General features: G+C 40.0%; 1 protein-coding gene across 4 annotated transcripts in view; it reads right to left on the bottom strand.

Moving 5' to 3' along the window:
- LOC127568608 (serine/arginine-rich splicing factor 7-like) overlaps positions 1-25,251 on the bottom strand; it is a 29,703-nt gene extending 4,452 nt beyond the window's left edge. For 3 of the 4 annotated variants that reach the window (XM_052012561.1, XM_052012562.1, XM_052012563.1), the window contains exons 1-6: positions 25,099-25,251; positions 14,954-15,134; positions 10,475-10,651; positions 9,469-9,543; positions 9,013-9,090; positions 7,276-7,329 (exon numbers count right to left, since the gene is read on the bottom strand). In XM_052012561.1, the coding sequence (XP_051868521.1) occupies positions 7,276-7,329; positions 9,013-9,090; positions 9,469-9,543; positions 10,475-10,651; positions 14,954-15,134; positions 25,099-25,126 (593 nt within the window). In that variant the 5' untranslated portion in view covers positions 25,127-25,251. The remainder of the gene's footprint in view (positions 1-7,275; positions 7,330-9,012; positions 9,091-9,468; positions 9,544-10,474; positions 10,652-14,953; positions 15,135-25,098) is intronic. The other variant, XM_052012564.1, reaches the window with a different exon arrangement.
- Positions 25,252-27,249: the final 1,998 nt, after the last annotated feature.

Raw genomic sequence — 27,249 nt, 5'->3', positions numbered from 1 at the left:
GAGAAAGAATGTAAGAAGATGGGATTATAGGATTAGTGCAGATGGATTCCTGCTAGTTGGCATTAATGTTGGTCAGTCATAGGAGCCATAACAATGTTATATGATTACTACTCTCCATTATACTAAAAATGGTAAAACAACAAAATTAAAGTTCTTTCAGCACTCGTAACAAGGGTAGATGAATTGATGATACAAACAGAAATAAATGGATATGATCTGCTGAAAACAGCACCAGAAAGAATTTTGGAAGGATGATACAAAGGTTGAGGTAGATCTGTTAATAAAGGACAAAATCACTACAGCATTGGAAATCAATGAAGTTTGGCTGAGATAAGTAACAGCAAAGAATCACTGGTAGAGGTAATCCATCAGTCCTTTAATATAAAAGCCACACAATAAGAGTATGAATCAAGAAATTATGGGGGCTTATAAACATTGCAATAATCATCAGCGACTTTAATCTTCACCTAATCTGGATGAATCAAATTGACGAAGGTAGACCGAGAACAAGTTCAGCAAGTGTATTCAGGACAAATCCACAGAACGTTCCCAACGTGGGAACAGACTATTCTAGATCTAGAGATGAGATAAGCACGATTAATTATATAAATTAAGATAAAAGGGATCCTCTGACAAAAGAGTGATCATTTTATATTTCACATTCAGTTTGACAGTGGGAAACCTGGGTCTCAACCAATCTTAAACCTGGTTGTAGAAGTCACAAATTGATGAGATGCTGTTGGAAGTTGCCTAGCTAAGTCACTGCACGTGTTGTGTGGATGTTACGCATTGCAGCCACTCTGCACCAGTGAAGTGAATCAATGTTTAGTGTGGAACTACTGGTCAGGCTAAGTATTATAAAGCCACAGAGCACAGAAAGAGACCCATTATGTCCATGACGACCATCAAGTACTAATCCCATTGACCAGCACTTGGTCTGTAGCCTTGCATGCTTTGGTGATTTAAATGCTCCTTTAAATACTTAAATGTTGTGAGAGTATCTGCCTCCAACACCAGATACTCCAGATTCCAATCACCCTGTGGTGAGACATTTCTTGCTCAGATTAGTAAACCTCTTATCCCTTACCCTAAACGTATGCTAATTTTAGAAACCCCTGCTCTACTATCTATGCCCCTCAATTTTGAATAACTCTATCAGGTCCCCCCTCAGCCTCTTCTGCTCCACGGAAAACAAACCCGCCCTATCTGGTCTCTCTTCGTAACTGAAACACTTTATCCCAGGCAATATCCGGGTGAATCTTCTCCTCATCCTCTCCAGTGCAATCATATCCTTCCTTTAGTGTGGCGACCAGAACTGCACACAATACTCCAAGCTGTGACTAACCAATGTTTCATAGTTGTACCATAACCTCACTGCTCTTTTATTCTATGCTCTAGTAAGAGCAATGATCCCATATGCCTTCTTCACCATGTTATCTACCTGTGCTGCCACTTCAAGATCCTTGGACTCGCACAGAGGTCCCTCTGTTCCTTAATGCTCCAAGATCCTACCATTCATTATGTATATCCTATCCTATTTAGTCCTCCAAAGTACATCACCTCACACATGACGAAATTCCACTTCCGATCAACTATCAATCTCATCCTGTAGCCTATGACTATCTTTTCTATCAACTCCTATTTTCTTATCACATGCAAACATCTCCTGCATTCACATACAAACCATTAATGTATATGACAAACAGCAAGGTTCCCAGCACCATTCCCTGTGGTACACCACTGGTCACAAGTTTCCAATCACAAATACAACCTTCCACCATCAGCCTCTGCCTCCTATTCCAAGCCAACTTTGAATCCAATTTGTAAACTTGCCCTGGATCAAATGGACTCTTTCAACCAGTCTCCCATAAGGAATCTTGTCAAAGGCCTTTCTGAAGCCCATGTAGATTACATCAAGTGCACTGCCCTCAATACGCTGGTTACCTCTTCAAAAAAAATTCAATCAAAAAATCAGACAGGATCTCCCCCTAACTAAACAATGCTGATTGTCTTTGATGAGTCTCTGGCTTTCCAAATGCAGATCAATCCTGTCTTTTAATTTTGACCAATAACTTCCCTACCACTGACGTTGGATTCAGAGGATGAAATTACCTTGCTTATTCCTGCTGCCACTCGAGTAATGATACTATGTGTACTGACCTCCAGTCACTAGCACCTCACCTGTGGCTGAAGATTTAAAACTCTGTCAGGGCTACAGCAATCTCTTCCCTTGCCTCTCACTGCAGCCTAGGATACAGCTCATCAGGCCCTGCGGATTTATCCACCTTTAAGCAGCTAATAGCACCTTTTTGATAACATTCTAGAATTTCACCATCTCCCTCATTAAATTCTCCAACTTCAGAGCCCTTCTCTTTAGTGAATAAAGTTGGGATGTATTCATTTAAGACCTTGCCTACATCCTCTAGCTCCACACACAGTTTGCTTAATGAGCCTTAACCTTTCCCTAGTTACCCTCTTGCCCTTCATATTCTTATAAAATGCTTTGAGATTTTCCTTAACCTTGTCCACGTGATATTTTGTGCCCCCTCTTTGCCCTCCTAATTTCTTTAAATAACTTCTTACACTTTTTATACTCTTGAAGGGCCTCCCCTATTTACTATTCTCTACTACAAAATTGGCAGTAGAGTGGAACATGAAGAAGGGTGTCTAAGGAACGGCAGACGTGCAAAGTGATGCATTTTGGGAAAGTTAAACCAAAGCAGGACATACATAGTGCATGGCAGGGCCGTGGGGAGTGTTGCTGAACAGAGAGACCTAAGGGTACAAGTATATAGTCCCCTGAAAGTGGTGACACAGGTAGACAGGGTGAAAGATGACATGTGGCATGCTTGCCTTCATCGGACATGTCAATGAGTACAAGAATTCGGACGTCATGTTACAGTTGTACAAAATATTCATTAGACTACACTTGGGGGTACTGTGTACAGTTTTGATTGCCACATTATAGGAAGGATGTGATTAAGCTAGAGAAGGTGCAGAAAAGATTCACAGGAACACTGTCTAAACTGGAGGGCTTGAATTATAAGGAGCAACTGGATAGGCTGGGACTGTTTTCCCTGGAGCGAAGGAGGCTAACAAAGGTGACCTTATAAAGGTTTATAAAATCAGGAGGGGTATAGATAGGGTAGATAGTCAGTTTTTTCCCCCCAGGGTAGGGGATTCTAAAACTGGAAATCATTGGTTTAAAGTGAGGGGAAAGCTTTAAAGAGGATCTGAGGGCAAGCTTCCCCCCAGAGGACCTAGTAGAGGCAGGTACAATTACAACATTTAAGACATTTGGACACGTACATGGAAAGGAAAGGCTTAGAGAGATTTGGGCCAAACGCAGGTAAATGGGACTAGCTTAAACAGGCATCTCTCAACAACTCATCACCAAACACCAAGACCTGGGAATCAACACTTCACTTTGCAAATGGATCCTTGACTTCCTGAAGAACAGACCGCAATCAGTAAGGATAGGCAGCAACACCTGTGACACAATTATCATCAACACTGGTGCCCCACAAGGCTGCATCCTCAGCCCCCTACTCTACTCCCTATACACTCATGACTGCATGGCCAGATTCTGCTAACTCCATCTACAAGTTTGCAGCTAATACCACTGTAGAAGAACGTATCTCAAATAACGATGAATCAGAGTACAGGAAGGAGATAGAGAGCTTAGTAACATGGTGTCATGACAATAACCTTTCCCTCAAAGTCAGCAAAATAAAAGAGCTGGTCATTGACTTCAGGAAGGGGGGCAGTGCACATGCACCTGTCTACATCAATGATGCTGAGGTCGAGAAGGTTGAGACTTTCAAGTTCCCACATGTAAATATCACCAACAATGTGTCCTGGTCCAACCACGTAGACATCATGGCCAAGAAAGCTCACCAGCGCCTCTACTTCCTCAGGAGGCTAAAGAAATTTGGCACATTCCCTTTGACACTCACCAACTTTTATTGATGCACCATAGAAAACATCCTATCTGGATGCACCACGGCTTGGTATGGCAACTGCTCTACCCAGGACCGCAAGAAACTGCAGGGAGTTGTGGACACAGCTCAGCACATCACGAAAACCAACCTCCGCTCCATGGACTCTTGGAGACCCCACCCATCCCGGACATTCTCTCTTCTCCTCTCTCCCATCAGGCAAAAGATACAAAAGCCTGGAAGTATGTACCACCAGGCTCAAGGACAGCTTCTATCCTGCTGTTATAAGACTACTGAAAAGTTCCCTGATATGATAAGATGGACTCTTGGCTTCACAATCTACCTCATTATGACTTTGCACCTTATTGTCTACCTGCACTGCACTCTCTCTGTAGCTGTGACACTTTACTCTGCATTCTGTATTGTTTACCTTGTACTACCTCAATGCACAGTGTACTGAATTGATCTGTATGAATGGTATACAAGATAAGTTTTTCACTGTAACTCGTACAAGAGACAATAATAAACCAATTCAATTCAGCCTTGGTCGACATGAATGAGTTGGGCTGAAGGCCTGTGTCTGTGCTGTACAACACAACTCTATACCTACCACAGGCTTCTTTTTTTCCCCCTTTATCCAGCCTTGATCCTCCTTGACATCCAGGGTTCCTTGGACTTACTTTCCTTAATTTTCACCTTTATGTAAATATGTTAGCCCTGAACTCGTTTCACTTTTGAATGTCTCCCACTTGCCAGAACTAGCAGCAAGTAACTACTCCCAATCTACTTTTGTTAATCCCATTTTATGCAATTGAAATTGCCTTTTCCCAGATCAGCACTTTCAAGACCATTCTTATTTCTTTCTATTAATACCTTTAATCTTAATGGTCACTTTTTTCAAAATGCTCTCCCACTGACACTTCTTGTCAGAGTATTCAAGAGCTGCACATATTCAGGCATGTGGAAGCTACTCTATCATGCAGCTGACATGCCTTATAAATGGTGGAAAGGCTTTGGGATGTTAGGTGGGTCATTCACAGGATACCACCTTCTGAACTCTCAGGTACTCCCAAAGTATTTCTGGCTGGGCCAGTTAAGTTTTTGTTCAATAGTGACGGTTGGATGGGGTGGGGACTTGGCAACATCAACATCACTAAATGTCAAGGGTAGGTAGACTCTCACTGGAGATGGTCACTGCCTGGCATTTTTGTGACACACTTATCAACCTATACCTAAATGTTCTCTAGGCCTTGTTGCTTGCAGGCACAGACCATTTCGTTTGCTGAGGAGTTGGAAAAGGAATTGAACATTGTGCAATCATCAGCAAACATCTCCTTTTCTGACCCTATGATAGAAGGAAGGGCATTGGTGAAGCAGCTGAAGATGGTTGGACCTAGAACACTGCAGTAATGCCCTGGGAGTGCAAGGATTAACCCACAATTATCAAAACTCTTCTTTGTGAGAAGACTGACAACAACCATTGAAGTGTTTTCCTCTTGTCCACTGATTTCACTGTTACCAGGGAGTCTTGATACCACACTTGGTGAAATGCTGCCTTGACGTCAAGAATGGTCATTTACACCTTAGAATTCAGCTCTTTAGTCAAAGTTCGAACCAAGGCTGTGGATGTCTGGAACTGAGTCCTTGCAAAATCTAAACTGCACACCAGAACGGAGGTTACCGCTGATCGCATGGTTCCACAATTTTGCTGATGATTGACAGTAGAGTGAATAGGCAGTAATTTGCCTCATTGGATTTGTCCTACTTTTTTGTGACCAGGACATACCTAGGCACATTGTCAAGTTGTAACTGTACCAGAACAACTTAGCTAAAGATGTAGTTAGTTCCGGAGCGCATGTCATCAAGTATTATAGCCAGGACGTCATCTGTTCCCACAGCCTTTGCTATATCCAGTGCTTTCAGCTGTTTCTTGATAATACATGGAGCAAATCAACTGGCTGAAAGCTGGCTTTTGCAATGGCAGGGATCTCAGGAAGATTAATTGTTCACTTTACACTAATTGGTTGCACATACTTCATGCCTTGTATTTACACCTTACACGCTTCCCTCTGGCATTTGAGAGCATGGGGAGGTTCTGGAGCCACATCCCCTAGATATAGCAGGAATTTAACCCTTTGGAAATAAAATCAAAAACCTGTGGGGAATTGCTGAGTGGATATCTTCCCCAGTTTTTTTTTGGGGGGGGGGGGGGGGAGAGAAATCTGTAAACTAGGGGGCATCATTTCAGAATAAAGATTTGCACATTTAAGAGCGAGATGAGGACTTCTTTTCTAAGAGGTCACTGACTTTTTAAACTTCCCACCCATAGAGAGCTACGTAGGTATAGTCATTGAACATATTCAAGGCAGAGACTGAAAGGTACTTGAATTACAAGGGAATTAAGGGGTTTGGGGAGAGGAGAGAGAACAGGAAAATAAAGCCAAGACCTTAATGAATGGCACAGTGGGTTTGCAAGGTCAACCAGCCTACTCCCACTCCTGTTTATTCCCAGGACAAACTATGCTTTCATTGCACAGTGTCAGACCAGGAACCCACTTAGTTTACACACTGGTATCCTTTACCTCAGGTGTCCATGACAGAAAAGCAGAATATTTGTTAAATGATGAGACTTGGGTGATGTTTATGCTCAAAGGGTCCTAGCTGTGCTTGTATACAAGTCACTGAAGGCAATCATACAGTTTAGGAGGGCCGAAAGTATGTTAGCCTTGATTGCAAAAGAATTTGACTACATGGAAATCTTACTGCAATTGTATAGGGCCTTGGCAAGATGTCACCAGGAGCTTTCCATGCAATTTGTCTTAGAAGGAGTGACTGAACGGACTGGGACTATATTCTCCAGAGTTTAGAAGAATGAGAGATCAGATCAAAACTTGATAAGCTAATGCAGAGTATGCTTCCCCTGACTAGGTCTGGACCAAAGGGTTCAAGTTTGATTATAAAGAGCTGGCTATTTCAGACTGAAGAGATATTGCTTCACTTAGAAGATTGTGAACTTTTGGAATTCTCTAACCCAGAAGGCTATGTATGCACTCATAGCAGGTAGAGAACAACAGATTTCTGGGCATTAAGGTAATCAAGGATAATGCTAGAAATTAGTCTGAGACAGAAAATCAACCATAATATTGATCAATGGTGGAGCAGGCTGGAAGCACTGGATGACCCATTCCTGCTATGTTTTTATATTTAATATTCATTGGTTTCCAAATTTTATTGCAGCCAATAATCACTATTCACTCAAATGCTGCTAGCACTACCCACTACTGTATATGCATCAGATTAATTACAAGAACAGATATTATATGAAAATTAAACTGACCTGCTTCTCTGCCTTGACAGAGACCTGGATCTGGATCGTGACCTTGATCGAGACCTATATAAAAGATCATTACAAAACTAAAATCACAGATATGTGATGAAGTAAAGCTAACTAATACAAAAGACTTACAGGTACTTAAGTTAACTTAGAAAAAAACATTTACCAATCCTCCCAAAGTGCCTAGATGTCATCTACAGTTGACTCTCAATTATCCAGAGTAATGAAGGGGTGCGCCTCGATGGATAATGCAAAAATACAGATAATGCAAAACACATTAAAAAGGCATTGGAAACTCTTGCACAGTACTTTATTGTTTAAAATACTCAGTCCTGTTTGTTTCATTGATTGGCTTGCTTTGCTAATACTCATCTGTAGCACTTCCAGAAACAATTTTTCATTCAAGAATGCAACATCTTGCTGTTCTACATAACCAAGCAAGCTCAGTGGTAGCCCAAGATTTTAATGTCTGGAAGCACAGGTTTTTAAACCCAAGAGTACAGGCTTCCCCTTCACCTCCCACCCTCTGCAAACTGGGGTTAATCAGCCACTGGATAAGAGAGAGTCGACTGTACTTCCTCCACGATTTAACTGAACTCCAGAGAAGCCTCTACAACAATCTATAACTGCAGCAAGTTTCATAATTTGTTCTGTCGACTCTCAAAACTGCTTAAAAAAACCTGACTGAATATGTTTTTTTCATAAGTCTATGCTTACAAACCAAATAATCCGAATGTATACCCTTCAGGGATATTTTCCAGACACAGCCATCCATCTTCATGAAAACTGCAATCTAAAGGTATCATACACCAATTTCTTCCATTTTAAAGCACATTACAATTGAAGCCATTTGCCATATCAATTTGATAATCCCATTTTACAATTCAAGACCCAATGGAGAAGGGAATAAAATGATTCAACAGGGATACAACTTTCAAATGGACAAGATCACCATTATTTAGCAACCGAAAAAGGTAGATTTTGGGTATACTTGCAGTGGTTGCAATGCATCAAAGCCATCAATAATATAGACAATTAAAGGAATGGGAAACAAGTGCAAATGGGAGCATGATACATGAAATAAGAGTACTGCTGACAGAAGTGAACACATCAGATGCGAGTCAAACTGCTTGCCTGTGTTGTAATTGCTAATTCTATGTAATTCAAGCTGAAACCATCTCAAGATCCAGTTTTTGAAAGTATTAGAAAGAATTCACAGCCTTTAGCATATATTGTACATATTGTCAAGCATGAACTCAGCAAACAAGCCCCTCAGTTCTCAAAAAACTGAAAATGTTGGAAACTCAGGTCATTGATCAGAAACATTAACTCATTTTTTCCTCTCTCCACAGTTGCTGTTTGAGCTGCTGACTACTTCCAGCATTTTGTTGTTATTTTAGATTTCTTGCAATTTTTTGCTTTCCAATTAACTCCACTGATGCAATCACTGTCGTCTAAATACTTTAAAATTACATGGATAGCCATGGCTCGAATTTGCTCCAGTCAGAAACTCGATTTTGTATCAGTTACAACTGAAGCACCAGTGTTACCCAAAGTGCTTCCCAGGATGGCAAAGTCTCAGTGCTTGCCTTGACAGGTCAATTTTTAAAAATTGCCAGAAAGGAAAGAAAACATGTAATCAGCAGTATTTAATTGAAATGATCAAATAATCCAGAGTTCAATATAGTTTTTTTTGAATTGTGGTGGAGGGCAGAGTAAAGAATGTATTCTAATACTCACCTGGACCTTTTAGGAGAGAAAGACCTGGACCTCCGAGGAGAAAATGACCTGGACCTCCGAGGAGAAAATGACCTGGACCTTGACAAAATTTGAATACAATTATTGTTACATTACACAGGACACTTTAGAACCCAAACACATCATTCCTTTACACTAAACCTCCATTAAAGATATACCTTCGGCACGGCATTGTAGCGGTTAGCGTAACGATATAACAGCACTAGCAACCCGGGTTCAATTCCGGCCGCTGTCTGTAAGGAGTTTGTACGTTCTCCCCGGGTGCTCTGGTTTCCTCCCACATTCCAAAGACGTACGGGTTAGGAAGTTGTGGGCATGCTACGTTGGCACCGGAAGCGTGGTGACACTTGCAGGCTGCCCCCAGAACACTCTACGCAAACGATGCATTTCACTGTGTGTTTCGATGTACATGTGACTAATAAAGATATCTTATCTTACCTTCTGCCACGGCTACGGCTGTGTGAACGAGTATATCTTCTTCCACGTGATCTTGAACGTGACCTAGTCCTGGACCTGGTTTAACAAAAGAGAGAGAGGTTAAATTTAGCCATGTTAGCATTATATTCTTGGAATACCTCTGCTGGAATCAAAACAAGATTGCTACAATACAGTATTTGTGTCTGTCAGTTTGAACACAATGTGGGGACCTACATATATGTTTTTAGATTAAATCTACATAACGTAGATCCAGTTAAAAAAATTACATTTCTTTTAGCATTTTGTGCATTGTAAAAACACTTGTAAGTGGTACATAAAGTAAACCTTGCAAGTTTGCAGGTCAGTCGACCCCCTCTTTGGACCAAGGTCAAGCAGATCTAGGCGATCTAGAAGTATCTATCAGATCATCGCAGCATCTAGATGTTCTTCAATCTAACGACGATCAAACTGACAGCCAAATGAGCCAAAGTGAGGCTTGATTGACGCAGGATGGTTTGTCTACGAGGGAATACGGTCAATCTGGCGTTCCTCTAGAAAAGGGGCCCAATTGAAGCCAATTTACAGCATAACGGCGATCACCTTGTCTCATTCTCAAACATTTTCTGCCCTCAAAAGAATCTTAAAGGTGAAGCTAGTTGTAGCAGGCTCTCGAGGGGATCTGGCCTCATGCCAATCACCGTATGCTCTAGGCGCATCAAAACTGTTGGATTTGCTAGATGCCTCAGCCTGATATCATGAGGCTCACGACATTCTGAATCGCGGTGACTGACTCAAACGAAGAAACCTGAAAGGTTTGGACCAGGTGGATCATTAATATTCAAAACATTCACAGTGAAACTCAAAGTCAAGCAAAGAAAAATGCCACAAGACCTGATTAGCACTTAAATGTAAAGCAGCAAGCAATGATAAAGCACTGCATTTCTTTACTCAGATTAAAATAAACGTTTAAATATACTTAAAATGCTTTTAAGCGCTATTAATAGTCACTGAGATTGGCATTTCATACCTGCTCCTCCTGCGTCGACTATAGCGATGACAGTCATAAGCATAATGACCCTTTTCTCCACATTCATAGCATCGATCATTTGGGTCAAAGGGCCGTCGTGCTGGCGGTCGCTCAAAGCGTGAGCGCCGTGGCATTCCTGTTGATAATTCCACTCGAACACGCGAACCACAAATTACCCTTAAGTTAAAGAAATTACTGTTTACATAGACATCTCCATATAACACACCAGTTAAAATGTGTAACTACAACAATACTGTCCTTATTTAAGAATTCAATAAGATAATCTGCACATTATTTCATGTTGCATACAATGAGATGTGTTAACTGAGCTACTGCCACCTCTGGTGTTTATATCCACAAACCAGGCTATTCAGATCCATTCGTCCCAAATCCCATCTCCATAAACATTTTTTTCTGCAACAGTGATGTGAACAATAACAGTAAAAATTATGGTGAAGTCCATAACATAAAATGCTTAGCAGTATTTATCCAAGCTGACTCATCTGATATGAAAGCAAAGCTGGAAAGTAGTCAAAAGTCTGACCAAAATTCCAGGAGAAACAATATACTTTTCCCTATCAGTCCGAAGATTCAAACTCAAAACCATCAATCTGAACTCAATGGGGGTGGGGTGAAGGGGAGGTAAAGAAAGAGTACCTACCTCCCTTAAAACTTAGTGAAAAGCAAACAGGAACATGGCTGAGACATAATTTAAAAAGACAATTTATTAAAAGAAAAACAGACATTAAAGCCATTAAGCTATTCGTTAGGCTAAGGAGCAACAAGCACAATAACTTCATCCATTCTGGTGAAAATTAAATATTAACAGTTAGAACACAGAACTATATGGACAGAAAAAAGTTATTCAACAATACGTTAAAATATAATCTCTTACAGGGTCCTACCTTTAAAAAGGGAGATTAATTTTGGCAATTTATTACCTAACGACTTTCTGTAATATCATTGGAAAAGAGCTGTTCACCTCAGTATGAAGTTTAGGGGAGTAGAAAGAAAGAAAGAGTCATGAACAGGCTTGGGTGATATAAGCCAAAAGGAGACTTCTGCCAAAAAAAAGTTCAACTACGACTGATGCCAACACCACAGTGGATTGATGGAAATCCATAGTTGTTCTTTAAGAAAAATGTTTTAATGGCATTTACCACTTATTAATAAAGGTATTATTGTGAAATTATCTGGAAGAAAAGCAAAGAAGAAAGAGAGACCAAAGAAAAAGGTATACAGTCTTGTATATGCATTATATTTATAAAGCCACAATACAGAGTTAGCGATTATCTCACGGTAAATCTGTGATCCTGTGGAATTGCTAAGGCCATTAAATCATGATCTGTAGATGACTAAATCAATTTAAATAGCCCATTAATGATACCTGACAAAAGGTACAGAACAAAGCAAAAGATACCGTTCAAATTAACAATTCACAGGTTGCTGTAGAACTGTTTATAACTATTCATGTCTCTACATAGTATGCTCTGTAATATTAATAATTGAACGTTTCTCCTATATGAAAGAACAAGTTTTAAACTTGCACTGTTGCATGTACGAAGGTACTCTAATACACACCATTTGGCCAGCTGAACTTGGTCCTTGCGAGAAACAACTGGCTCAATCTTCAAATCAACCAAACTCCAATAAAACTTTAAACTTACAACATCTCAACCACATTTCCTAATTTTTCAACCATGAATATTAAAGCAGAATGTCCTCAGCTATGCACATAATGCAAACTAGAACTTTGATGGGAGAATTTTCCAGTGAGTGACAGTGCTGCACCTCCGTGCAAACCTACATTTCCATGATGGTCCCAAATCTGTGGCAAACACTTTAAGCAAGACAGCAAAGCCCAGGTGCTTGTGCACAGAATACAAAGATTCAAAGGAAGCATCTCATGTGACCCTTAAAATATTCAAAAGACTTCAGTTATAGAACATCAGCGCAATCATAGAAGCAGATCTCTGCCATAAAAGTGACAAAATGAAATCCAAATCAGAATACAGAAGGAAATGAGTCAAATCCAAAAATGTTTTCAAAAATATGCAGCCCTGCAGCGTAGTGACTGTGGACCAGTTATACATAACATAAATTCCAGGGACAGGAACAAGGAAGAGAAGCTGGCTAAGAAGGCAAGCCACCAATACAACCTCCAAGCCACAAGAAATCAATCAATAGATCTTCTTTAAACTTAGGTAAAGCAATTAAATTTCAGTTCATAGAGAAAGTATAAACTGATGCAATCTCAGCAGAATATGTTCATACTTATGCCAATTTCTGGAAGCAAATGTTGGACCAATCGACTGTTTTTGTACCATGATCTATTATTCAAATACTGCTGAGGTACCCCCATGCAATGCATCAAAGGCTCTATACTCCCAATATATGCTGTTATAGATTGAGAAATATCAATTCTACATCAGACGTGCAATTCTGGACTGTCACATTTAACAGATGTGTCTCTGGAAGAGACAAATGAATTGCAGAATTTTGCTGATTCCAGTCTTTTAAAGACTTTATAGCATAGCCCAAGATTGGCAATAAGTTGATCAATGGTGATCATTATGAGATTATTTTAAAGTAGCACTTCTTTTTTAATAGTTCCAGCTCTCAATTCTAACAGGGTTCTCTCTTTTCAGGTATCTGTGTAAATCAACATCTTTCCCTTCAATTACATCATTAAGTATCAGATTGAATGAAGAAACAGTTTTGCTGCCAAAGCTCTCCAAAACCTAACCAAGGTTCCACAAAATGCACAAGGATAAAAGCTCACCCGAGGTCCTAGATGAGGGTGAGCCTTTTTATATTCAAAGTTTGCTGAGATGTATAGTTCTTTACTGTACTACTTATGTGGCTTTCTTTTTCTGGCAACGCAACGTACAAACAATAAAGTCTGCAAAAATAGAAGTCAGGAAGAGGAGCAGGAGATTTGGTTTTCACCAGAGCCAACAAAAGCAAACCATCTTACTGCAGGCTTGTATTCCTTTTATGTTGACTTCAGTGGAAATTTATAATCCAAAAACTGCTATTGCTTGATCTGTGCAACTAATTACACCAATACACTGTTGCACAAGAGTTGTTCATGGGACATCAAATCACTGAAAGGTCTCAGCCTAGAAAAAGTTGGGAACCTTGGATTAACATCAGTACTTCAAATTACAGCCAAGTACCATCCTGTCAGTGGATTGTAGAACAGTGCAGACAACAGTTTGAGCAGCTATTGTCATTTCTTCTCATCACAGAATACATATTTCACAGAATAAAATCTAATAAGAAAGAGTAAAACATTTTTAACAGAAACAGAAATTACTCAATTGCATAAGATTTGACTCAAAGGATCTCAACCAGGTAGAAGAGCAGTCATGCACATCTTCAGTTACTGGATATTGTGTCTGATGGGAATATAGTACTGGTATGCTAGCAGTTAACATGACATCTGGAGAAATAGCTTGCCATTTCCACAATTGCCAAATCACAAGTGTTTAATATGGGTCTTGTTACAATAATGGCTGCTATTATAGTTTCCTTATATGTACACTGTTGTATTTGCTATAATAAATAAATGGACAACACATGTATAAAGTTTTGCACATGTCACTCAGACAACTGCCCAATAGTTAAAGGGGAGCTAAATCCAAATGGTGAAGTCAATCTATCATTATTCACTCTTCATTTAAAATACCATGAATGATCCTCAGATGTTCTTTATCCTCTGATAAGAGTACACAATGTCCAACAACCATGCTCTTTAATGATACAAGTAGGCAAAATCACATTTACATGGGACTGCTTTATAATGGTTATCTTTAGGAGGGATAAAAACCTACCATTTAATACCTTAAAAGTACAGTAAGCTCGTTTATCTGGTATTTATCCAACAGGAATTCTCAAGCAACCAGCAAAAAATTTGAAGAATATGCGTGGCTTACATAAGATTGTTTTGTTTTATGCTCAAACAATGAATTTTATTTCAAGTGTTATGCAAAGTAAGTGTGAAAATACATTTTTAATTTATTTACATTTATACACAAGGCAATGCAATTGAAGGCTGATTAGCAGCAACATCCTAAGTTCAGGCACTTCATCTGATGGTGAGTACAGTTATTCATTTACTTTTGCTGTATTTTACATTAAAACTGTTTAGCCTTAAAATATAGAATTGCAGTGTAAAACATTGTTATTTAAAAGGGCAAGGAGATAACATATAGTTTGGCAATTTAAAGGTGCATGCAGCATGATAGTGTGTATTGTACAGTGATTTTTTTTAAACAATTCTCATGCAACTGGCAACCCTCCCCATACCAATTCTTCATGCATACTGATGACTGAGAGCATACTGTGACAAGTGCATTCTGACCAGAAAGTTTCAAATACAACTGAAAACATTCATATTATGCAATAAGAATAGCAAGTGACAATGAAAGCATGACTTTACCAATGGGGTTTAGCTTCCCTTTAAAATTTACTTACTTGCCATCCAAACCACGAACAGCATCTTCAGCATCTCGAGGCTCCTCAAACTCCACAAAAGCAAAACCAGGGGGATTCCGTGCTATCCAGACAGTCCTCAGTGGTCCGTAGTAGCTGAATGCACGCTCTAGTTCCCCTTTACCGGCACCTGTTCCCAAGTTACCTACATAGACCTTGGTTTCTGTTGAGATGCACATCAGATATCATTAGAATCTGCAAAACAAGACACTAAATAAAACTGCTTTAAATAATAAAGATTTTCATATGATAAAATTTTCTATATGATTTTCAAAGGGAAACTGGACTTTAGAAGCAAACAAAAATATACAATTATCACAATGTAAAAACAGAAAGGAACATGTAAAAACCCCAGCAACGAGGATGAGTATTTAAGAAAATAAATGCAAAGGTATAAAGGATAGTAAAACTTTCTATTAAAGTCACTGTCTTAATTCAAATGACATTTTCATTACCTTTTTATAAAAATTCATAAGCACTTAATGAATGCAAAAATAATGTAAGAACAGTTGAAATACAACATCAGTGAGAAATGCTTTTGCACTACAAGTTTACCTGTCTTAAGGGCTGCATCAGATTTATTTGACACAAGGCTCACTTGAAACCAGATGCCACTGGCTCAACATTACACAAAATTAAAAAAATACAAAAATAAATTTGATTGAAAGTCATATTAGAATTGATGATAACTGGAAAGGATTATGTATTTTTCATCTAACTGAAAAACATACAAAACATTCAGACACTAAGATCAACAAATGTATTTCTTGCTTTCATGAATCAGAGAGTGAAGATTCCAAGAGCACATGGCTACCAGAGAACAAAAGGCTCAGGGTGGGAATATTGAGGGGTGGGAAAGAAAACTAATTAAGGCTGACAGTACAGACAGGCTAGCAAGTAATATGGCTGTGCTATGTATTGATACAGAATTGATTCCCAGGGCTTGCATGGATAGAACAATCCATTCACGGAACTCATTTGGTTCAGCACTCACCTAAGACAAGGTTATCAGTTCAAGCTCAATACCAGGTCTGAGCACATAACTAATCTTTGAAAAAAGATTTGGGTACAGTATCTGCAGTATTTAGTGAATTGCTTGTTGGCTGTCCCAGTTAGATGAGACATTAAACATCTTCCAAAAATTAGCCATAAAAAGAAACATGACACTCCTCATCAGAAGTTCCCTGATGCCTTGAACATTCCTTCATCAACCATTATGAAAGGTAGTACTATATTAATCTTTAATAGACTGTTGCTTAGGAAATAAAAGGGAAGAGGCAGTCTTGGGGGTTAAATGTAGAATTTTATAGTAGTTGAACAGATCGACAATAAGTCTATAATGAGCAATGATGTAAAAAAGTTGCATGGTAATTAATTTCAATTCACTTGAGCATGGCTGCTTGCAGTAAACTAATAACCTGAAGCATAAAGTATAAGCATAAAGTATAAGCATAAAGCATAAAGTATAAGCATAAAGCATAAAGCATAAGCATAAAGCATAAGCATAAAGCATAAGCATAAGCATAAAGCATAAGCATAAGCATAAAGTATAAGCATAAAGTATAAGCATAAAGTATAAGCATAAAGTATAAGCATAAAGTAAATAAGAAAGACAATAATGTAGGAAATATATTATACAACCCATCATTCATTGTTCTAATATTACTGATGTTTTGGCACCGTAAACAGCAAATCTTAACATTCTAGATTTTGAGTAGTATTGGCAGCAAAACTCCTATTCAATATTACAATTTCTGGAGCTTAATGCAGAAATTCAGAAGATACTGGTCCTGATTTCCTACTCCATAGGCTGCAGCCTAGTCAGCATAATCAAGGAAAATCAATGATCTGATGGGGAAATTCAGGATTTTACCAAAAAAACTTGCTGTATAATACCCTGAAAATATTAATTTTCTACATGACCTTTATATGCCATATTTACAACTTAGCAAACTCTTTGGCTTCAGAAGGACTAACTAGGTATTAATGAGTAATTTCAAACCCTAATGGATTTTAAAATAATTAAAAATGAGTTTCAATTTTATCACAGTTCTACGCATGTACAAATCCTTATTTCACACTATAAAGGGTTCAAAATTATTTTAAAAATGTGCTTTTTCCTTCATGTTTTACTCTGTGAGAATTTTTCTACGTGACTGGCTTCTTAGCCACCTTGACAAGATCATTGTTGCTATATGCCAGAGATGACAATATTGGAAAAGTCCATGGTGCAGAGATTGTTGGAGTTTTGTGGGCTGGTATAAGATCAGTGTTGAACTGATGCCTTGCCACTTTATATAAAATGCATTATTTATAGTTTATGATTTTCCCAAAACAGCAGTCTAGAATATTTAATTCCAAGATCTGTGCGCATCATTATAAATAAATTGATAATTGATCATTTTTTTCCCAGTAATACAATCACATGTTCAGATTATAATCTGCACACTGTGGACTAATTTTTTTAAAAAGCAGTTCAACACTAGGTGCCAAAGTAATTTATGCACTTAACTTACCAAAGTCATGCAATTCCCTATTTTGTCCCTACTGGAGCCTTTTAGAAATCATTTGTACATCTCATTAACTACACTGGAAGGGCAATATATGCACTTAGCGGGGTCCTTTGTGGATTGGTGAACAATTTGGTCACAAAACTCCATTGTGTGTTTCATAGCACACTAGCATGTATAAAAAGCAATAGTTCATGAAAAAATGGAAGTCACGATTGAATTCATATCCGCCCACAAAGCTCCAGCAATCTCTTTGGCGTGGGCTTTGCTTTTTCCAATCAGTTATTGAAGATAATCAGGATACCTAGCATTCTGACAAAATTATGTCAAAAGGATGGCTGAGTGGCCAGTCAGAAAACTGACCAAAGAGTTTCTGGACATTAAGGGAATCGAGGGACAAGGGACCAGTCAGTGCAGATCAGCAATAAAATTTCCTCCTCACTGACAATCAATGTAGGCGCACCTCAAGGATGCGTGCTTAGCTCACTGTTCTACTCTCTCTACACTCATGACTGTGTGACTAGCTCAAATACCATTTATAAATTCGATGATGACACCGCTGTTGTTGGCAGAATCTCAGATGGTGATGAGGAGGCTTACAGGAGTAAAATAGATGGGGCAGTTGAGTGGTGTCGCAACACAACCTCGCAAGACCAAGGAATTGATTGTGGACTTCAGGAAGGGGAAGTCAGGAGAACACACACCAGTCTTCATTGAGGGGTCAGCTATGGAAAAGGTGAGCAGCTTCAAGCTCCTGGGCATCATCTCGAAGGATCTATCTTGGGCCCAACACACTGATGCAATCACAAAGAATGCACGCCAGCTGTTCTACTTCATTAGGAGTTTGAGGAGATTTGGTATGTTACCAAAGACTCTTACAACTTTCTACAGATGTACGGTGGAGAGCATTCCAGCTGGTTGCATTACCACCTGGTATGAAGTCTTGAATATGCAGGATCGCAAAAGCCTGCAGAGGCTTGTAAACTCAGCCAGCTCCATCACAGGCACAACCCTCCTCACCATCAAGAGGCAGTGCCTCAAGGCAGCAGCATCCATCATTAAGGACCCTCACCATCCAGGGCATGCCCTCTTCACGTTATTACCATCAGGGAGATAGAGACCCATACTCAACGATATAGGAACAGCTTCTTCCCTTCTGCTATTCTGAACAGTCCATGAACCCATAAACACAACCTCGTTACCCCTCTTTTGCACCATTTATTTATCTTTGTAACTTATAGTAATTTTTATGTCTTGCACTGTACTGCTGTTGCAAAACAACAAATTTCACAACATGTCAGTGATAATAAACCTGATTTTGATAGAGAATGCCGGAAAAGGCTGAGGTAAAGAATTAACCATGAACTTGACGAATGCCAGAACAGGCTTGAAGGGGATCAGAGGAAAAAGCAGTACTTTAGTAAAAATACAAACCACTGGGCCCAAAACAAACCAGAATATTTCAAAGACCAGGTTCTGTGATGTAACTTCAATCTGAAGATTACAGGGTTGAATTAAAATGTGGCTCAATGGTATCATCCTTGCATGAGAATCTGAATGCCATGGGTTTAAGAAGGTCTCTCAACACTACACCAGAAACATCAAACGATGTCAGCTTTGATAGTATAGTACCAAGTTTGAAAATGTTGTATCAGGTAGATACAGTAAATCCAAATCCATTTAAACACGATCTTTGGACCAACCCAAGGTAACATTAAAAGCAAGCAGAACTGTCTCTGGGTCTCCCTCACCCCAAGAACTCCTTTCCCAATTTTTTTTCATTTCCTCTGAGACAGTGTGATTAAAGGTAAGAAACTGGTTATCTTGGACTACGAGGGAGAGAGATGAAGACAACTCTAGATTTTATCATACTGCTTGGTTGGGGGAGCAGGGTCATTAGATGAAAAAGCAGTTTATACTCATGTCAATTAATTCATTACAGATAATCACCTTGGTCTCTCTCAATAATCTAAGCTGGCAATCAGAGTCAAATCTGAAGGTACAAGTTGGATTCTTGATCTGCTCAGTTGGCTAAACTGAGTGGAATGGTGGTAGGGAAACTGCTCCAGCCGCCTTCGACAAGGAAGACAAAGATTATTTAGGGATCTTCCCCATCCATGCCCATCCCCGCAAGTGACAATAAAAAATTCAATAACAGATATTTACCAATCTGATTACATTCCTCACCACCTCCCTACAATTAAATGACCTATTGATATTCAGTCTACACTGAAAAACAGCTCCTTGAATCAAATAAATACTCCAATTAAAATGATAAACCACCAAAAGCCCAAAAAGGCTATTTTTGACTTTTTCTCCCCCATTGTGACAAACATCAGCAACAGTTTAACTGACCTGTAAATTTAAATCAAATATCATTCAGCACTTTTAATACCACACCAATGTGCAAGATAATTTGTATCTTGAACTATTACATAGCAGCTATAAATTTGAGCCAAATAAAAACTAACTGGAAACAATGAAAAAAAATTACACGTGTTTAAAAGTTCTCTTACATGAGAATTAAGAAGAAACACTGTACTGCCAGAAAACAAGGTTATTTCAAGTACTTTCCCAAATTCTTGCAAGATCTTCAGAACCTCAATCTTAAATGATGGAAACATTCTTGGACAAGATCGCCAGTAAACTCTCCCTCACTTACACCTGCACACAACTGGCTTAAACTACTCCAAAGTTTCAAAAACCCATACCATATGGATGTACAACTATAAGATATTCCCATTCAACTTTATAGTAACCATCAATAACTTATTTCTATATTAAATCCACATTATTTGAGACTCAACATAAAAACATTTTCTAGAATAATGCGTACGCATACAAACTCCTGCAAAACCAGATTTAGATTTGCAGCAAAAATCTCTAATGTTCTGTGATGAATACAAGAAATCCATTTTATAACTAGTACATCTCTTTGTCATAAATGACAAATGTTTAATTGTTCAAATATGCATCTATAGCACAGATATTGAAAACTGATTAACTGAGAAAAATCACATCAAAGTGAAAAGCCAATCCGCCTTCCAGTATATTCAAGGAATTTCAATAACCCAAAGTCAAAAATCAATTGAGAGATCAAACCTTTCCCAAGATCCACATAAACCACTAGCACCATTTTCAGTTTAAAAATACATGAATTACACACTTGTGAAGTTGAATTTGACATGGCTTAACTATAGATTAATTGTTCATATTTAAGGCTCTATCATATAATGCTGAGACTGCAAAGCAAAAGTAAACCAATTTTTCATCTGAAAGAGATTTCATAATACTTCCTCCCACAATATTCTAAGCATCTTCATTAGAAAACTGAATTGCAGTTTGCACTGCAAGATGACAAGAATGCAATATGCAGCAATCTACTGGAAAATAGTAATGCAACAGTTAAACAAATCACATCTTGAAAGTTTCAATGCAGAGGCTTGTCTACAGTTCCTCAGTTGAGCAGGGAATTCCACATTCCAGTAAAAGCTGAATATGTTGTCAATGGAGAAAGAATAAAATAATAAAATCTAAAAATTTGGGGCACAGATGGCTGAGGAATCCAGTGATAGAAATATGCATGCCATGCAAAGCCACTTTCACCAAATCCTGCCCAAACTTAAGAATTTATACAATGCCTACACTACCTCAGGGTGTCCCAAACAGCTTTACATAGAATCATAGAAAGTTTGTATGCTGGATGCCATTCATACCCATGTCAGCCAGAAAGCTATCAACTTGATCTCACATTCTGTCTGTAACTCTTCAATTTCTTTTTAAATGATGGCTTCTGGCTTACCTACCCTATTAGGCATGGAATTCCTTTGGGTGAAAACTTTCCTCATCTTCCTGTTAATTCCTCTACCAATTACTTTGGATCTACCCTGCATGGTTTTTCACTCCACTGCTGAGGGAAATTGTCCTTCCTCTCTAGCCAGATCTAATTTTATAAAACTCAAATATAACCTCAACCACCACTTACCCCAAAACAATAGTTTCTGCAATATTTTCTTATACCTGCAATTCTCCCATGCTGGTAACATATTAGTACATCTCCTCTGCAACCTCAGTACAATAATATCTTTCCTACAATGCAGTTCCCTGAAGTACTCTAACTTTCGTCCAAACATTGTACATAGTTCTAGCAGAACCTTGTAATCCACACTTTAGCTTTAAAAAATCTTGTATGCCTTTTATCAAACTCAATCATCCAGCGTGTTACTCAATATCTTTTCCTTTTACACATTTCCTTGTCCAGTTGCAGTGCCGCAAATGCAACCTCACACTTTAGGATTAAATTCTATTTGGCATTTTTCTGCCAAAATGACCTGACCAACTCCCAGCATTCTAAACCTTTTATTACCCCCACAGTCAACCACATGGCTAATATTTGCCTCACCTGCATTCTTTTTATTTAAGTTCTTTTAGTATATACTTTTCTACATTTAGGTTTAATTCAATAAGCAATGGAGCAAATACTGAGCTCTGTGGAACCCCATTGGTAACGACCAGTCATTACCTTTTGCTTCCTGCCACTGAGTCAAGTTTGGATCCAAGGTGCCACACTACCTTGAATTCCATAGGCCTTTTATATTTTTGACTAGCCCATGATTTATCAAAAATCTTGCTAGAATCCACGTAGACATTAAATACAGTGACCCATTTAACCCAGGTGACCTCTTTAAGAATATTTAATTAAGTTAATCCAAAACAATTGAGGCACAAGAGATTGCTGATGTTGGAATCTGGAGAAAAAAAAACTGGAGGAACTCAGCAGGTCAAACAGCATCTGTAGAGGTAAAAGGGTGGTCAACATTTCAGATCATGATCCTTCATCAGGACCGAGAGTTTAGAGAGAAGATACAAAGATACCCAGTATAAACAGGGGAGACAGGGACTGGTAGGAAATAGGTGGAACCAGAAGGGGTCGGGGGGGGGGGGGGGGGCGCGGGGGTTGATGGGGCAGATAGAGACGTGGGGGCGGAGTAATATGGAGACAGCTGGTGGGTGATAGGTGAAAACAAATAAGGAAATAAGAAAGGGCAGATGGAGCCAGCTGGGGGAGGGGGAAGTTCTAGAAGGTGATAAGTGGAACCAGATAAGTGAGGGATGATGGGCAGAGGGAACAAGATGAGGAAGGAAATAGAAAGGGTAGGCTAGGGGAGAAGAAACCCAGATGCATAGGTGTGTGGGCAATGGACACATGGATATGGGAAAGTAGGACAAAGAGAGTGAAAGCACATAGGTGGACCAGTAGGAGTGGGAAAGGAACACAGTGGGTCTGGATTACCTGACATTGTAATTCATACTATTGGGTTGTAGGCTACCTGAGTAGAACATGAATGTGTTGTTCTTCTAGTTTGCATATGGCCTCACAATGGCAGTGGAGAAGGCAGAGGTCAGACAATCAGGTGTGGGAATGGGAAATGACATGCAACTGAAAAATCAAGATAGCTGTTGCACACAGATGCACTGCAAAACGGTCACCTAGTCTACCCTTGGTCCCATCAATGTAGGCCACATCAAGAGTACTGAATGCAATAAACAAAGTTGGAGGAGGTTTGTGAATCGCTGCCTCACCTGGAAGGATTGTTCCAGTCCCTGGATGGCGGTGATAGCAGGTAGCAACAAATGCTGCATCTCCTACAGATGGTGGGGACAGTGCTGGGGGAGGGGGAGGCTGGTCCCTGGCCTGGAAAGGGGGGGGGGGGGCAGGAAGAAGAAAATGAGTAAAAGAATCAACAGGTGATGGGATCCTATGGACACTGTTGAAAATGGCAGAGAATGATCTGCTGTATGTAAATGTGAGTGGGATGAAAAGTACCCCCTTACTTTTTTTAAACAGCCTAGGATATTTTGATGCAGGCATGGTGATTTATCAATTTTCAATGATAATCCCTTAACACTTCATTTACTATGTCTATCCGTCCACTATTTCACACTACAACACCATAACTACAACACTGCCATCACACACAAACCCTTGACATTAGCTGCAATAGACTTTTGAAATGCTGTTAATTGCAATACAAGAAATAGCACAACCAATCTGTGCATAGCAAGATCTTGCAGACAAAAATGAGAGTATATTTTACTTCATGGATAAAAATTGTCCAGGTCTTTGAAATAGTCCTTGATTTTATTTTACATCCTTCCTACTGTGCAGAGTTTTTGTTTAATGTCTCATCCAAAAGGCAATACCTTCAATACTGCACTTACAAATCTACCTAGCTTATGGGCTCATCTCTCTTAAATCAGACCTGAAACACAGCTTTCTCATTCAGATAGGAAGGTGCTGCCACTGGGTCAAGGCTGGCATATTTTTGCACTTGATGAATGGAATGAAATATCTTGGGAGATTAGCAGAAAATGGAATTCTTTAATATTGGGGAAAAACATTTAGGATACAATACTACTTGAATGAAAAAAGATGAAAGTCACAAAAAAAGTTCAGATTGAAATGTGCAGTTAGAATCAGCTCAGGCATTAAAAACCAAAAGATCTTGTACCTAAATCTTATACTATTGGTTATGCAAGTTGATGACAGTCTGAATTCTTTAAGATCATTTCGCAATTAATGATGTTTTATGCATTGATTTATACAACCTCACCACATAAAGCAACTGATTTCTCTAAATCCTTCATCAACGGTCATAACAATTTTACTCAAATGAAGGTGTGACTAACAATTCGACTGCTAGATACAAATGAAGATATACAGTGGTAGCATCACATGGTATAAATTTTACAATGTCATACACTTCCTTTTAATTGAAGCATTCGGATAAATCAGGGTTTCAAAGAGTCTCGAGATGTCTCAGATCTAGGACAGAAACGATCTTACAGAAATTATAATGGCACAGTCATAAATAAGCAATGTGTCGTTTAAACCGTACGAAGGACACAGTTAGATTGTACTGTCACAGGACGAAACGAGAACAGTTAATGGTCGGCAAGATTCAAAAGGCAGTTTTAAGGGGTACACAATCGCCTGGCGCATTGTCGATCCTCCATTTGTTCCTCTGCCCAAACCCAGGATCGCCAAAGCCGCTCAGTGGTCAATGAGCCAAGACTCACTGGGTTCACAATTCAATTATCACCTGCCAGCACCTTTCCCCCCACCAAACTTTTAACCACGAACTGGAAAGGGGGAGGGCGTCCCCTAGAGCGGGGGAGGCAACGGCGCCGGCCAGGGCCCGCCGTCGAGCGCGCCAACACAACTGCTTTCGTTTTCGGCTGTTGCTCCCCGCCCCCCCCGATGCTTCACACAACCTCTTAACAGTTCAACCGCCGAGGGAAAGCGGGTTGAAATAAAACCGTTTAAACGACAAGAGGGGAGAGCACGAAGAGTGAAAAATGAGGTTAGGCGGGAGAAGAAGCGGCGGCCATTACGCAGCTCCGACCCCCGCCATGCTGAGGAGGCTGGCGCGCCACCATCGCGCCGACGGCAGCTTCCGCACCGTTGGGGAATCGCGCAGCGGCATCCAATTTCGAGCGGGGGGGCGGGGAGGGAAAAGAGGGCTGGAGACGAGACGCAGGCTCGTATCGGTGTTCTTATTTTCTGTTTGGGGTATTCCTTCAGTGCTAAAGGGGGTTTGGGGGGGGGATCCTCACCTCCACCGCACCGGTTGTATCGGGACATAATAACACACTCACTCTTCCCTCTGCCCGTTCTCCATTAACTGAGAGTGAATCCCGCCCCGCCTCCACCGCTTGCGCATGCTCGCCGGGCGCACCGCACATCCGGGCCCCAGAGCAGAACCCTCGCCGCGCCCCCCGCCCCGCGCGCTTTGGAATGGATGGCGGTTAGGAATGGAGGTCACGTGCGCGGCCCGCCGCCAACGTCCGTCCTCCGCGCCGTTCTCTGGCCTCCATATTGATCGCTGTGTTTTCTTTCAAAATAATAAGTTCGCCTACCCAAAATGGCTTCTGCTACGCCATAAGAGCCGGGGCGAAGCTGTACGTATCCTAATTTGTAGTTTTAAGATCGGCAGCGGCGGGGAGGCGGAGTTATTACCTCACGTCTACAAGGCTAAACCGAAACTGGTTGCGACCAGTTTTTGCGCGCACTGCAGTCCTGTCCTGCATCGCTGTGTTTGCACCTATTTAATTGTGATCCTTGGTACATAATCTTCATGTTATACCTGTATATTCCTTAGAAGTGCAAATTGTAATCACCAGAAATTAAACGTTCAAAAGCTATTTTTAAATAAAAGTGACAAAATATATCTGCACGGGATCTATTGAGAAATTACCCGAATTATTTCTGTGCAATTAATGCATCATTTTATTGAAGTGCTCTTACCCGTGGAAGGATCCTATGAGCGACACTGATATAGATGAATCGCCCATTAATTTGTCTTCCTGTCATAATGATTCTAAGCAAGCAGAATTTAAAAACGGAGATTGCTGGAAACACTCAGTGGGTCAGACAGCTTCAGTGGAGAGAGATCCTGCATGAGTCCTGATGCAAGGTTTTCACTTCCACCTGAAGTGAGACAATTCCTTTCCTCCCCCAGATGCTGCTTGACCCGCTTAAGTTCTTCCAACAGATCGTTGCTCCAGATTCCAGTATCTGCAGTCTCTTGTGTCTCCAAGACCTAGACGACATTCAGGTATGGATTGAGAAGTGGCTAGAAAAGTTCACTGGAAAAATGCCCAACAATGACTATTGTTGACCCTATTACCTCTCTTGGGTATCAACGGACATCAATCGAACAAAGAGACTCTAAACCAAGGTTTAGTACAACTTAATCTTTATTAACACTCAAGTTACTGAAGCATGTATGTGTAACACTGACTTCTAGCAACTTCACATTTGATTTATTGTTACAACTTGTCACTTCTTATAGTAAATCACAAGACTTAAGGCTTGGACTTAAATACTATCTGCATGAAATGATTTGGCCAGATTCACTGAAACAGGTTTATAGTCTTAGAGTCATGGAGAAATATAGCATGGAAGCAGACCCTTTGGCCCAACTTGTCCATGCAGACCATGGTGCCCATCAAGCTAGTCCAATTTGCACGTGTTTGGCCCACATCCTTCTAAACCCCTCCTCCTATTCATGTACTTATCCAAATGTCTTAAATGTTATTATTGTACCTGCCTTTACCACTTTCTCTGGCAGCTCATTCCATATACACACCACCCTCTGCCTGAAGAAGTTGCCCCTCAGGTCCCTTTTAACTCTTTCACCTCTTGCCTTAGGAACCTCCTTGCAATGGATTGCTGGTCCTAATATCTCAGACTACCCTTCTTTCGTACAAGTTTTCCTCAAGTCTCAAGGTTCTCTTTGTTTTTACCCTAGCCCAGGACTCTGTCACTATTCTGAAGTCAATCATTTCAACATGATGGAGGGTCCTGATGAAACGTCAGCTGTCCATTCCTCTCCATAGATGCTGCCTGCCCTGCTGAGTTCCTCCAGCTTTTTGTGTGTTGCTCTAGATTTCCAACATCTGCAGTCTCTTGTGTCTCAATGATTTCAAGTTATCACTCATCCAAGCACTGACAAAACATCTTCTTTCCTTATTAAGCTGGAGAGTTCTTAAATATAAGGATGCTGTACTTGTCTCATCATGCAGTCCCTTCACAGAATGGCTGTTCCAGACACCTTTATCTTGTTTGTACTGATTCTTATGGTCAAATCACATAGCTAGAAAGCTGCCTCAGCTACGCTCTCATGAGGTGTAGATCACGTGACCTTCCTTCACTGTACTACTTTGTTCTATGGTTCCCAACATCTGTCTCTCTCCCTCTCTAGC

Source organism: Pristis pectinata, chromosome 3 (assembly GCF_009764475.1).
Source record: "Pristis pectinata isolate sPriPec2 chromosome 3, sPriPec2.1.pri, whole genome shotgun sequence".
In the NCBI taxonomy this organism is placed as follows: domain Eukaryota; kingdom Metazoa; phylum Chordata; class Chondrichthyes; order Rhinopristiformes; family Pristidae; genus Pristis; species Pristis pectinata.
The sequence above is the reverse complement of the archived record's forward strand: the minus strand, read 5'-3'. Positions and strand labels throughout refer to the sequence as shown.